The 15,501-nt window shown below is 38.3% G+C and overlaps 1 protein-coding gene across 1 annotated transcript in view; it reads right to left on the bottom strand.

The window, feature by feature from the left end:
• Positions 1–15,102, bottom strand: part of COL3A1 (collagen type III alpha 1 chain) — a 52,390-nt gene extending 37,288 nt beyond the window's left edge. Inside the window, exon 1 of the mRNA XM_074872681.1 lies at positions 14,813–15,102. Within this exon, the coding sequence (XP_074728782.1) occupies positions 14,813–14,891 (79 nt within the window). The 5' untranslated portion in view covers positions 14,892–15,102. The remainder of the gene's footprint in view (positions 1–14,812) is intronic.
• Positions 15,103–15,501: the final 399 nt, after the last annotated feature.

The raw sequence follows: 15,501 nt of genomic DNA, 5'->3' as shown, positions 1-15,501 counted from the left end.
TTAAGCACTTCCCAGCTCCACAGGTTAAAACATCCTTCTTGTTTACAAACATAATAGGTAAGGAAAGAGATGATTTTTCTTTAGTTTAGGGCAAAACATAGTTTATACATAATTGTTAAAAATATGATACAGATCTAAAAGAACTTGATACTGTTACTGTGTGCACATGTAATGTACACTTAAATGAATTGCATACACATATAAAAAATGCATAGTGTAGGCACACTTCTGTACCCATGTGTTTTATTATTTTTAATATTGAGATTTTTTTTAAACTATGTGTTTAAGACAACAAGGATCTTATTCACTAGGAAACTCATATCCAAGAATTTGCATTTTCATATGTCAATTTTTTCTTTATCCTTACTTCATTCAGATGGATTTGTTTTGTTGTTTTGTTATTTCCAGAGATGTGATCCTGCTGCCTTACAGGGAAGAGGACAGCTCGATGGGGAGCAGAAAAGGGTCATCTTTCCCATATTTTGCACTGCTGGTTAGAAAAGATTCTGTTTTCAAGACATCTGCTCTTTTCTGAAGCAGAGATTTTTCTCAGTGACCAATATTTCACACTGAGAATAATCACCTTTCCATATTTTAATCAACAATACTGACGAAAATGGAAATTTAAAATGTGTCACAAAACAACGGACATAATTTTACAGTAATAAGGAAATAAAGCAGATTTCTCTGCATTTTTACGAGGTTGTCATTCGGTTATTCGACAGTAGATGGCATCATTTAACAGAAAGAAAAGACAAAAAAATTGAAGACATATGGATATAATGACATTCATATTTGCGTCTAACTTTCTGGACATTGTTAAACGAATTAAGAAATAAGCTAGGAGAGTTGCAATGAAAATTATTGCGGCCTTTGGCAGAATGAAAGTATTAAATAGGTTTCCAAAGGAAACTTACATCTGGGAAGACTTAGTCTGTTCAAGACACCCCCTCTGTGCTCAGATGTAGATCTGTGTGTCAGCATGTTATGACATAATGCATTTTGCATTGCTCGTAAAGATTAACCATTAGTTCCAAAATCCTTTGGAAAGCTGATTTGTGCTAAAGCACTGGCAAGGAATAATAAGGTTAAAAAAAAGCTGACTTGCCTACTTCTAGACTTGTGGTAAAACAGTCACATACTTGCCTCAGCCAGCTTTTCTTATTGATTCCTAAACATATGTATTAGCCTAAGATTTAAAAAAAATATTAGAACTCAACAGTATTCACCTATGGCAATACAAAATATTATTCTGCTTCCCAAAGCCCTAAATATGGTGGTTATACAGCACTTCTATGGCAGTTATTGCAATGGTTTGTTGGGAGCTGTGTCAATCTCTGATTCATTGTACAAAACATTAATATTTCAAAGCATGAACAATTTTGCATTTATGTTGTTCACTGAGCATTCATATTTTTGAAGATTTTTCTGAGTAGTACTTCCCTGGGCCAGCCTAGAAAGTGAAGAAAAGGAAAAAAGGCAACACAATCTTCATCATATGCTGGTTTTGAATTATTTTCCATTTTCTAAGCAGACTGGAAGCTGGATGTAAGCAGACCAATAGGGAAAGCTGACAGGAAAATCAGCATTGAGTTTTAAAGGACCTATAACTGTGGTACATAAAAGAGCCCAAATGTGTACAGGGGAAAACAAACATGGTCAATGTAGGCCTGAAGGATGACGGATGTCACATGGGACATTCCCATATGAGGTGATTCCAGTGAAGTGAATTTGTTATCGAGTGCTATGACCTGAGAAGCTGACCTGTTTTGTAGTTGCTTTTGGCTTTGCATGTGTGCAAGCACCATGATCATGACTTAACCACATTTATATGGCAAAAGGAAAAAATCTCCTAATAGTAGCCTCAAAAACCACAGGCTTTTCCCCTTTTGCTATTGCATTAGTAGCAGACTCCCATATCCCATTTGCAGAGATGTGACTAAATGGTTAGAAATTGAAGAATGTCTTGAACTTGTCTGGTTCTGCCTCAGAAAGGGCAATAGTCCACACGGAGGTGACTCACGATCCTCCAGCAGCTGCTCAATGATGGCTTGGGAAGCAAAACCGAGGAGCTTTGATCTGCGAGAATCTGATCACAAACACAATGAGTCAAGCAAACAATTTTTGCTGTTTTTTAATGTGAATCTGGCTAAAGGCACTGAGATAAAAGAAGCATTGCCTCTGACTTTGATGGATCCAAAGTCTGCTGAAGCTACAAGTGTCTTTCTGTCACTTTTTACAGACTTTTGACTGTACAAAGCCTGTGCTTCCTTACTTTGACCTGGTTTTGATCATTTGCTTTAAAGGATGGCTACTTCAAAAAGTGTTTTTACATTTCTTCTATAGTAAATACATCTATTTATTGTGTATTCCAGCACTGTTTTGTACATTGTTTAACCAAAGGACAAAGTAGAAAGGAGATATATTGTTCACGTTCAATGGAAATGCTATAATTCTCCCCTACACTGGAGTAGATGGAGGAATCCATCCCAGTGTCTGCAGCATCACTGCTTTCCATTTACTGAGCAGAAAAGAATGCCACGGTGTCTATCTCAAAGCAAATGGTTTCGGCTCCCTGTCTGGTATTATGATGATGTTTATAAGAAAATCAAACATACTCATTCCATTCCATGATCAGTAATGGAAACAAACGGACTCTCAAAATGAACTAATTGGCTTGCTGAGCCAGAATGGCTTGGTTTGTCCACATGTTCTCCTGTCAGGTAAGTGCAGAATACTTGAAAAGTCAGAAATAGTGTCTGTTTCATAGAAGTCAGGAAAAGAGTTGGAAATATAAGAAAATAAATAGTTTAACAAGATTTTTTTCTTTTTTTTCCAACTGCAAGGCCTACAGACATTCTCTTGGCTGGAATTGTCTTAAAACAACCAGCTAATTAATTAAATCCATTTCACATGGTTCACAAGGACATAAGGGCCAATTTGGGCCTACCTACCTATTAGGACATTTTCAGATTTAATGTATTGATATAATATTTTGTAAGCCTTGTCCACCATGTGATTGGAGGTATCAGGAATGAAACATCAATAGAAAAAACACTTAAATGCAGGCTGTGAGAAATCAGAGCAGGTCCATCTTAAAAATCCTTTCCTGTTCCATGTCCTGTAGGAGGAAGAACTGTCATCGGGTAGAATGGAAAAGGCGTATGAATGAATGGTTCACAGATTTCCCAAGTTTCACACCAAAAAAGACAGCTACATCCTGTGCTTTCAGACTGAAACCGAAGCTTTCTTACTCCTAGGGATGCCCGTCTGCCAAATAAGCTGGCGTTTGAACAGTTCTGCCACTGCGCCAGTCCCAGACGCTTTCCTCTTTACTCAGATGCAGAGCAAGAAAGAGAGTGCAGCATAAAAGAATTCTTGGTTAACCATAATACTGTACTTGTCTGTCAGAGGTAGTCCAGAAAGGAGACATGCACTGTTTCACTGGCAACGTATAGAAGAGGCTGGATTCTCAGGCAAAGGATCATTATCTCACATACCCAACCTCTCCTTGCTCTGAGACCCACCCAATCTGTCCTCCAGATTACCAAATGGGAAAAAAAACCCAGGCTTGCACTGGTCAAACAAGTATTTGCATTTTAAACAACTCATTGCTTGTTCCCTTCATTTGTCTTTATAAGTTCCAAATGCTGCAGAATTTCTGCAGCTTTTAGAAATTTTAGGAATATCAGGATTAAAAAATATCCTCATGGCATATTTGCTACCAAGTAAAACACAAAATGTCTATTTTACTTGCAGATTATTGACTTTTTCCTAATCTTTCAAAGTGTGATTTATGTTAAGAACTGTAATTTTTCTCCTTTATCTTCAGAGGGTTATTGTTTTTCTCAAAGGTAACGTGGTCTAAAGTGGCAGAATCTGTCACATTGTTCTGTCTCAATATTTATGTTTCACAAATTGCTCTATTCAGGCACACATGTTGACATCCTTGAATGATGTTCTTCATGCAACTTCTAAAGGTCACCCTGCCTCATAAGTGTTGCTTTGAAATAGGGATCAGTGATATCCCATTGTGACACAACAGCTCCAGTGGCTTCAAGCTGGTGTCCATCATGAAAAACAATGGCAGAAGAGTTTTCTTGTTTCAAAACTGCTAACAGGAAAACAAAGTGCAAGAAGGATTTTTTTGTTTGTTTAGTTGGTGGGGATTGTTTTTAGCAGAACTGTCATTTCAAACTGAGTCATATGAAGGGCAGGACAGAGCAGACTGCTGTATATCTATCACCTTGCTTCTTTTTTGGGGTTGTCCAGAGAATTGTTATACTTGTTTCTGAACTTATAAAAGTCATTTTGAGAACAACCTCTGATGGATGCAAGAGATGATTATACTCCTTTTCTTGTTAGCTATTCCTTGACAACATTGTGGCCTAAGTTGTTTTTGTAAGGGAGGAAGATATTCCTGAATGGCCATTTGTACTGAAATCTTATTCTGGGGTTTCCTCTCCAAAGTCCTCTCTCAACAGGCTGACTAACTCAGACAGCTATATTTATACTTCTGTCTTTTTAGTAGAGATAGACCTCTTTTGCTATAATCTGCAGAATGTGTATCATTTATTCCTGATTAAGGGTAAACACTACCAGACCAGAACCTCCCTTAATTTTATTGGGCTTTGGATCAGACCTGAATATCAACTTCTAATTATTCTGGTGGGAACTGAAGGTCTTCAGTGCCTGACAGATCAAACCTTTTAATAAGGGTAACCACTTGCATTAGAGCAGGACACACAGTAAGTAAGAACTTCACCTTAATTCAGTGCATTCAATGCCTTTTAGAGGGACCATTGCATAATTTTTCAGTGACTCTTCCAATTATTGGTAAAATGCCTATGAGATTTTTCCATGCCCTCTGTTCTTACATTACAATATTTTTTGGCATATCACCTTTTGTGCCATTTGGTGTGTCACTAAAAATAAGCAGCAGGCTGCAATCACTTTATTTGTGGCTATTTAGTTGTAATGCTGGCATAAATTCTCACTACTCTGCAGTAATCTGATTTTAATGTGCTTCTTGTCTTTAGAGTGAATGACGCCAAATGGCACAAAGACTCATGTCTTAAACCAAGCAGAAACTGACATAAATTCAGGGTCTGATGTGATCACTGATGATTTTATGGATGTATTAGCTTCTTTAAACATATATCTTGCCCACTCCTTGTGCAGTCAATGAAGACTTCTACAGTCAGAGTCCAAGTGTCAAGGTAACCTTAATTTTGAACACATGAACAATTCCAATTTTATTCCATAAGAAGCTGACCTAACATACATCTAAAGCAACAGCTTCATCCTCAACATTATTAGGATCAAGTAAGTGGAAAAATTTACCAAAATCCAGTACAACATTTTGTCAGAACTTTCAAAAAAAAGGTAACGCCCAAGGTATATCTCAAAGACATACTTCTGCATTTGTGATTTTAGCTAGGTTTGGGAATAGTTTATAACATTGGAGTGCTCTTTGCAACATTTCTTGCAGTGGGTCTCTCCTGGCAAGAATAGAGAAAAACTGGAAAAGTCATTGTGTACAAGCAGGTTTCCCAGCCTGTACAACCAGTTTGACAGATCCAAAGCATCATGAAAGTGAGATTCAGCTTCCAAGCTGCTAATTGAAAGGGAACTGTTGGAAACTGATAATTGTTACAGCTTGCTCTATATAGCACCTCACGTAAAACACTGAACTGTAACTACTTAATTCAGAATACTTTAAGATTCTTTCAAGATAAAACCCAAAGGCTGTGTGGGAAAAAAAATGTATGATTTTTGTTTTTCATTGCCTAACTTTGTAATTAAGACAATTTTTTATCAGGTGGTTAAAGTTTCACGTGGGACATAATCTTCTCTTTCCCCTTAGCTCAGTGAGAGGGCTAACTATTTTATGCAGTGCTGTTTCTGTGGTCTGCCTTGGAAGAAATCATCTTGATTCAATGCTGCTCTCCTGAGACTGAAACAGATGGGAAATGTTACAATGCAGTATAGTACATATGGTAATATCATTTATATTTTCAGATACATTGGACAAAGTCAGTCCCAATATAACTCCACGGCCATAGTGAGTTTACATCAGATATGAGTAAAGCAGCAGGGGGTCAAATTCTACACTAACATAACTCCCTGCACAATTTTATCGTTTTCCCTGTAATTTCGGAATTTGGAAGTAAACGAAGGGTTTTGTTCCTGTACTTCATATTCCAGTGATGGATTAAAGAACTCTGGCATAGTGTCTAAAGAAAAGAATCATATCTTTGGATGCCAATAAATTAAAGGTATTTGTAATTCAGAAGGTCAGGAGGGGGATTCTGAATGCATAGAGCATCATCTGCAAAACAGTTTGTATTCATTCATTCATTCCTTATTCCAGTTTGTACTAATTCACCCACATCCATTTTGGACAGTTTGTTGGATACAGATGGCAGTATTTGAAATTCTTCTTAATCTGCCTCATAGAGGATATTAAATGGCTATTTGTACACTGTATACAACGTTCTTATTGTCAACTTCCTAAGGCTACTAAAGTGAGTATTGTGAGGATTTTCTCAAGGGTACCAAAGATAGCTTTCTTAATTTTGGAGCCACTTCTAAGTATCAAGTTCTATGCCTATTTTTCAGGCATGAAGACCTAAGGATCTTCCTAACTAATTCCCTCATCAGATGAAAATCCACACTTCTGGTGCAGTGAAGTGCCTGCAAGCAAAGAGCTGACTTTTTATTAATATCAGAGGTCAGAAGCATTGCTACTGAAGTGGCTGCCTGAAGCCTGGCACACATGTAGCTCTCCCTGCTCTGTGTAGCAACAATGCCTGCTGGCACAGGGTGAGAATAAATATGCCATGTAGCAGAGGAGGACTAGAACATCTTCAGCAGACACAGCCAGATGCACCAGAGTTTATCTGCTGGAGTCCTTAAAAGGTATGAGCAAAAGAGACTGGGCGGGAGAACACCTGATAAATTAAGAGGCTCTGGACTTTTTTTTGATTCTTCACTGAACGAAGTTTACAATGTTTTTTCTCAGTTCAGCTGCTCTGACAGGAAAATAATCAGTTGGACTTGAATGCCTCTCTTCTTTCCTTTTCCTTGTTGTTTTTCCCCTCCATATTTATGCTGTTCTGTTCATACAAAAAAGAGGGATCTACAAAGAGGACCACCCTGCCAATGACTAAGCCACCAACAGGCTTAGAATATTGTGCAAAGAATCTTCGAAATGTCTGAGCAGATTTCAATTACTCTTTTCAAAGATTTGCAATTCCCACTACACAGCCTATTGTTTGCTTTCACTAGGACATTCTTCTCTTAAACAGCTGGCACAGAATGACTACTGCTCTGTAGGGAAACAAGCAAACACTATACAATAGATTTAAAGCCAAACACAGAAAGAATATATATTTTTTTTTAAAAGAGCCTCTCATGAACATAGGAGTGATTTCCAAGATAATATTAATTCTATTTTCACTGCTTATAGCTGAAGAAAAGTATGGGGATGTAGTTCATTCTCCTTTGATTCTCAGTGTGGCTATTACACTGAACATCAAAGGAACAATGAGTGATACTTCCCATATTTTTCATTAGTTGTGTTCAGGTGAGCAATTGTTTCTCTTGTGTCTGAAAAAGGAGCTACAGTTTTGCCCTTGCCTCTTTTCCTAAAAGAAAATGGAAAGGAGGAAAAAAGAGAAGAAGCAGCACAAAGGGAAAGAATAGAGGTAAAGAGATGTTTGCAGCAGACAGCCTGCTAATGAACCCGCTGGTCACTGGGTGTGAATTGCGGGGAATTTCAGTGGGAACTAATTATGTCCAGAAGTTTTCCAAGAACCGCCAGTGTTGAATTGCTGTGGGAAGTAGTTTCCAGACACAGATCATCCTTTCATATCTACTGCTGCAAACGTGCACAGGGTATTCCTGCAGTTCTGCTGCCCTTCGTAGTGCTGGGGCTGCGAATAAATCAGAGCCTGATCCCACCATGGCAGCCCACAGAAGATTTGCACATGGAAGGAAATCTTTTACTGCCTGGCAGAAGAGCAGAGATGCCTGTGCCACCCTCCACGATGGGATGCACAGTGACTGAAAGAGAAAAACAGCAGCAGAAAGGGATGGGTCTCCTGTGGCTGTGGATAGCTTTGCGTTATGCTGAAGACCATTCTAGTACAAACCCTGCTAAAGTCTTAAATTTACAAGACACATCCTCCATTTCTTGAAAGTCATTTGGGTGCCCATTTAGCTGTAAGAGAAGGCCCAGTCTTTCAAAATAAAAAAAAAACCCACATTCAGCCTTAAAATCTGTATCTTTCCATTATCATCACATTCTTCCTGTTCAATGTCCTGTGCATGCTTTCTCCTCCTTGGCAGACATCTCTTCATGGAGTACTTGTGTGAATCAAAGCAAGAGAAAAATGTACAGACATTGTTAAAGGAGGTACCATTTTCATTCTCATTCTGATAGTTCATGTTTAAATGAAGGATTTGACGTAAATGAGGGAAAATGGAAGTAGTCTCTTAGCTAATCTGAAAGGAATCTTCTGCTAAACTAAACAAAGCCAGAAGTCCCAGAGTTGAAGTTTATCCAAACTAAAGCCAACAAACGGTTGTTGTTGGAGGGGGTTATATCATGTTTTCCATTGTCATTTTGACATGAAACAGGCAGAAGCTTCCACTTTGCAAACTCAGAGGCAAGAAGAAAGGCTCTGAAGTGAAAATAAATAAAGAAGTGTTTGGAAGTAGGTTAGGTTTTCTCAAAGCAAAATTTCCTATGACATACAAGATGAGAAAAAATAATGACTGTTTGAAAATATAAATTAAAAATATAATTTACTGTGCCTCTCCATGAAAGATGTATTGTTCTACAGTCAGTGATAGAACTCACTCCTCCTCAGACCCTTCTGGCATTCAAGGCAGGATAAGCACACCTCTCTCTCTCTTTTATACTTACAGAAGATACTTTCTGACTCCTGTAATATGTAATTTTTTACCATCTCTGGAGATTATCTGTTCATTAGCCACAGCCAGGAGCAATATAAGGGTTAATGCTTCAAATACAGTCTCAAAGCAATGTGAGAGATATTAATGGCATGGTTCCTACACATAAATATGGGAATCTTATTTCCTTGAAACAAAAAATATCTGACTGTGCTTAGGGAACCCATAGAGAGGACAGAAAGTAAAGCTTCATAAAGGCTGTGCTTTGAAAGATTCAATGGAAGAAAGAAACTCCATAGAAGAGTGTCTGTCCTTGCAGTAGTAACTAAGGCAGAGCACTGGCTCCCCTATCTAGTAGCAGCCTGGCCATGGGAAGCCAACTGCAGTGAGTCACTGTAGAGCATCTCTGTAACAGAGGGAACATCACCATGAGCAGCACAGCCCCAAACAGCCTTTTCTCCAGGAGGAATCCACTGGGTCCCCTGTGCTGGAGATGGGCAGCATGCTGAGGGCCAGAGGCTGCAGCATTCTTCTGCACCCATCCACGCTTCCCTCAACAGCCTGACCTGAAGGTACAGAAGCAAAATAACACTTCTTGCATCACTCCTAGAGAAGGAATCACATCTGTGCCCAGTGCTCCTTCTCTACACGGTATATTATCACAGAGGTTTTGAAGGAGGGGTAGGCTGGTAAAGTATTGCAGCAGGTAAAATGATGACAGTTTTGTTGCATTTTGGGTTGAAGGTTACTTACATCTGCCAAACCCCAAAATCAGAATGTCTCAAAACTATAGACATACAGGTGGTAGGTACTGAACTCTAAACCATGTTAGTTGTGCAATCTACAATTTACCAAGGGACCACAAGGAGAATGAGATAACAGTTGTCATGTTGAATCAGAAAAGATTTTATCATACGCTTTTCAAGTTTGAGGGGGTTTTTTGGGTGTTACCAATAATAAATTGAATTTTCTTCCATCACATCGAATTTCTGCAATAATGTGGGAATCTAATCCAGTTACTTCAAGACCAAAAAAACCCATTTTGTTAACAATGTATCTTTACCATTGCCTTTTCCTAGCTGAGATCTTTTCCCTAGTTTCTTAAACAACATGACTAAAGGACAGCATAATCTGGAGTATTAATGGACATGACCATTGCACTAATTTCCACTGCTGTGGGTTTTGATATAAAACCAACAAATTAAAACTTGCAACTGTTACAGCAGCTGTGGCTTGTGCTCTTCACCAGACTGCTAACCTACCATAAAAACATGAAGAGCAATATAGTTTTCCTGGTGCCTGCTAGCCTGGGAAAGGATGCTTTGTTATTGTTTCCCCCTACTGGTAGGCTGAACCTTTCAATTCTGAAGAGATTGCTTTTAATCCAAAATGCTAAATGACAGTCTGCATCATTTCTATTACTGATCTACAGCATACTTTCCCAGTTACGAAGGCAGGTATGTTCCATTTTCTGCACATTTCTGATTAAAAGAAGGCTTGAACAGCATTAGCACATAACTGGGACAATGACTAATAGGTCCATGTTGGTCTGGTTTATCAGACAGTCCATGAAAGAAAAAAGTGATAGTAATTCACTCCTTTCTTTCTCTTGAATAGCATTAATTAAAACTAACACCCAGCTGTTGTGTAAGGTTGGCATCAGCCAAGATTTTGCAAGTAACACCTGTCTGAGTATTTCGAACCTCAGAACTTTGGCAGAAGCTGGAAGAGGAAATAGGATCTGCTTGTAATCTGCAACACTAAGAATGGAGCAAAGGTAATGACTCCAAATGAGGCATCAACAGTAATATTCATGACAGAGACAACACCCTTCTACCTCTGCTTCTTCCCCCTGTAATAAGGCAGTGGATGTTTCCAGCTCCACCTCCTCTTTTAAAAAAATCAGTCTACATTGATTTGGTCTGAAATCAAAAACAAATCTGGAAAATAATGAAAGGGATATATAATGGTCTCATTTTCCTAAGGCTAATGTCTTCCAGGAATGTGTGATCTAAAATGTGTTTATGAAATTTGTCATATTTCCAAGAACATATATATAATGTTTAGAGGGGGTGGATTCCCCAGGCTTTCATTTAGCATGATTTTTCCAGACCAGAAAGGAATGTTTCAATTTTCCTAAGCATAACCTTGCCTGCCGTATTCTTGGTGAAAAACAGTTAGGAAAAATGGAAGAAGAGCAGTAGACCCAGATCTTTCATACCTTCACACAATCCAAGTTACTTTTGATGGTGTAATTATCTGTTGGCACACAGACATGCATCATCTGGTTTTATCTTCAAAACTCTGGAGGGGGACTTTTCCACATTACCAAAACCTTTGAGGAAAGATAGTTCTGACTGTCATCAGCATTACCCTTAAACTAGCTAATTTATCAACAAAGAATGCATATGTGCAATGCTGTATATAGGTAAGTGCTAAAAATGTCAGTCTGGCAGTCTCGCAAATATACTGCATCTGTGCAGTAACCATGCAATCCTTTCCAAATAATAAAAGAAGAAAGCAAAATGGCTAAATCAAGCTATTTATAAGTTTTTCTAAAATACCATCCTTCTTTTCTGGGGGATCAGAAGTGGGTGCTCAGCATAAAAAATTGTCTGCATGCTGCCTCCTGAAACCTGCATATAATGGTTATATTTAATCTTAAAACTGTAATTTGTGACTGAAAGTAATATGAAAGGTCAATAAGTCTTCTCAGAGATATTTTAGGATTCAGTCATTACCTCAGAAATGAGCTTCCTGACCAAACATCCAAGATAATACTTACATTACAAGAAAAACACTAAATTACATTAGAGCAAAAAATTATTTGGAATAATAAAAAAGGGTTTCTGGCTCTGGTCTCACACTGCTTTTAGAGCAATAGAGTTTTCCTGATGATCTCAGTGAAGTTCGTCAAGGACTATGGGGTGTATGTATGAGAAATGTCACACTCCAGGTGACTGAGATGTCCTTTAACCATCCCAGATGCATCTGAGACAGGCCCAAATCCATCTGACTTTCCTTTTGGCACCGATTTGAGTGGGGCTGTGCACGTGCTTCCCTTGTAGTCAGTGGAAACTGCCAAATACCTCCAGTCTGTCTAGCTAAAATTTATGCTGTCTTCTGGAAGTAGCTGTCTTGATTGACTCTACAAACTCAAGATAAATGGGATGAATGTAGGCTGTAAGGCTAACAAATGCTTGCACAAATCATGCTGGCTGGGTAGAAGATGGATTTCTTTCCTAAAGTTCTTACACTTTTTGGTAGTTTAATATACAGAATGTAAAGGTGCCTTCAACTGGTGGAACTGAATATACGCTGTTGGAATCTGAATCATCTGTCATATCTGAAGCACCAGCTTCATGTCATGTCAGCCACCAGGAGGCATTTTATCTTGAACATGGGGTTTGCAAATGCCTTACACCAACTCAACACCCATCAGAAAACCTGAATTGTATCAAGGTGATTTCATCTGCAGGTTAAAAGCATCCTGGTGGGTTACCAGTTTCTGTTCATGAAGTCACAGAAAATTCTTTGTTCTGCAATATCCAGATCCCAAGCTTTTGAAGAGGTTCAACCTGAGGCTGTACTCAAATCTCCATTCCTAGCCATTACAGCAAGACAAAGAAACATATAGCCCAGAGGTACATCTGACTATCCTAAACTTAGTGTATACTGAGCAGTTTCCTTAATATCTTGCCAAGTCTTGTCTCCTGGCAGGCTTTCCCAAGGAAAATTTTATATTGACTTACATTTGATACTAACCGTATAAACATTTTTCTTGACAAGACAGAGCATTTTAGCATGTCTGGAAATTCTCTTTTGAATCATGGAAAATTTGGTTTCCCAGTCCATCACTGCCCTGGACACGAATTAGTGATGCTAATAACTTCTTCAATTATTATTTTCTGTGAGAAAAACATATTCAAATGTGTGGAAAGGAACATTCTGAAGAGAGAACAGAAGTCAATACTTTAAGGGATAACTAGTGTTCTATCAGTCTCTCTGTGTAACCTCATCCCTGTAAGTAGTATGGAAGTTAGCCCAGTAAGGAAATGTTACTACACCATGAAACAGGAATGTGGCAGAGAAATGAGAATACTCCCTCACACTTCGTTTGTGTATTGTTATTCTACCCAAAATTTACCATTTCTTGAGTCAAATATATGTTGCACCTCAGAAATGTCCAGGGATATGACCAGAGTGAGGGAAAGAGACCTGGCACTCAGGGGGGATTTGTTTATTGGGAAAAATAAAACTGATGTTCCTTCTTTTTATATTGTATGGTCCCTTAGTCCTTATCCCTCTGAAAATAAATATGTATATATGAAATATATATATAATGCATATTAAATATATACAATATGTATATTATTTGCTGCTCTCAGCAGAGAAAACTCACAGCATATGTTTGCTCAAATTTTATAATACCTTCTTCACTGAGTATTACTGAAGAGACAGATTATATACTGGAAAAGCAGAAACAGAAAAGCATCAGTTCATAATATATTATGTTTATTCTCTACAGAACATCTTTATATGCATTGGGTTTTTTTAAGATACTTTACAAGGCTTAGCCTGTGCCTGTGCTTGGTGAGGGAGGCTGTTATTTGGGCATGCTGCTGTTGCAGATGATACCTAATTTGCTCATGCACAGAGACCCCTGAGCTCAAACTGCTCCACTGCCAACAGCCTGCTGATGGACTCACAGTCACCACCTCAGCAGCAGAGGTTCCTTTCCAGGTATGCCAAGGCAGACAGGTTTGCCATGAAATGCTAAAGTAATCTTATTCATGACTTGTATCATATAGAGTAGGGTTGGGTGTGGTATTGAAGGTATTTGGCTTTCCTTTATGGCACTACAGTTTATTTGGCTGCTGCTTATCAAATTATTTGTAAAGTTATTCATTGCCTCAATGCAGGAATAAATACATTGCAGATCTTTTATATTTACAACAAAGAAAAATGTTTTATCTTAAGGAAGGTCTGGCTTACAGTGCCTGGCAAGCAGGAACAGAGCACATCCAAAAAAGGTCAGCTGTACTTGTGGAATGTCATTTGTTTAACTTAAATACTCATACCACACTTATCTTCACTCTAAGTTGAATTATTGTATACAAAGTAATTTTTTTCCCCCTCTAAATTCCAATGTCATTTGATTTTTGGTGTTCTTGTGCTCTGTAAACATGCACACACATACTCACACAGACTCCCAGATACCATCAGCTGCAAATCAGTCTCGTGAGGGACCAAAGCAGCCTGCAGATGCACAATTCAAACTATTTCAGCTGAGGGAATTAATTTACCCTCCATCTTCATGCCAAAGTAAAAATCCCATAAGCTGCAATATTTTCATATATTGCTCTTAAAAACTGTTTCATCAAAACTGGTTAGAATTTTAAGGCTGTTTTCCACACGCAAATCGTTTAAACAAACCCCCACACTGCCAGTGGAAAACACACAAGTACAAAAGAGAACTCAAAATAAAAAAGCTGGAAGCAAAGACTTATTGCTTGTGACAAATAACTTCCAGGCAGCACAGAGCTAACAGTTAAAATGTTATTCCAAGAGTTAAAAAAAAATAGTTTAAAAACTCTCCGGTGTCTGTAATAGGAAAACAAGTAAGAACAAGAAGAAATGCAGCTAAGGCAGAAAACACTGTACAGCACTTTTAACCACAGAAGAAAGCAAAGCAAAGAGAAACCTTTGGGATGGTAATGCAAACTCCTGCAGCTTTCAGCTTCAGCATTAAATATCTGACTGTGCTGAATTAGTGAAGGAATAGTGTTCTGGTGAGATTCATGAATACGCATTTCTTACAAGCTATTAAAATCAGTGGTGAAAATAAAAATAAAATAAAAACATTAAATCATAAGAAGCTTGAATTACTCACCGTCTTGTTGTGCCAAAATAACTGAGGGTTGAAACACGGCAAGAATGAGCAAAGTTACTTTTTGCACAAAGCTCATCATGTCTAAATATTAGACATGAGACTCTCTGTGCAAAAATAAAAATGGGGGGGGGAAGAAAAATCTATTCAAAATAGCAACATCGGTTGTTCCCTGCCCTTCCAGCACCGGGCCATGTACAGAACTCAGCCACAGGCATTCCCCAGCTTTGGCCTTAAATAGGAAAAAAATTGGCTTACTTTACTTTTCCAACCCCTTTACTGAAACATGAGAAGAAGACCCATCCCCTAACAGTAAATGAATGATTAATATTTCTCTTGGCTTTACAGAAGAATAAAGTCAACTAAACAAGATACACAGCACATCTGGAACTTTTGTGTGCATATGGAATGCACACTGAGACTGTATGTGAATAGTTAGTGTGTGCTGTATGTGAGATATATGCATGCGAAAAAAGAAGTCCTGTGGTAAAGCCTCTGTGGTAAAGCATTTATTCATGTTAATTAGGAGTCAATGGGTACAGCCCAAAGATGATTTTTAATCCTTAGTGCTCCCTAACAAAGATAAAAGGTAAGTTACCTGATGCAGCTGCACAAACTGAAAGAATCCCAGAAGTGGAGGAGCAAACCTGGGTATTTCTGCTGATGAGCAGAGTTAATGAAAGGGAGGACTG

Source organism: Strix uralensis, chromosome 6 (genome assembly GCF_047716275.1).
Source record: "Strix uralensis isolate ZFMK-TIS-50842 chromosome 6, bStrUra1, whole genome shotgun sequence".
Classification (NCBI taxonomy): domain Eukaryota; kingdom Metazoa; phylum Chordata; class Aves; order Strigiformes; family Strigidae; genus Strix; species Strix uralensis.
Note: the sequence above shows the minus strand (reverse complement) of the source record. Positions and strands in the feature narration are given on the sequence as shown.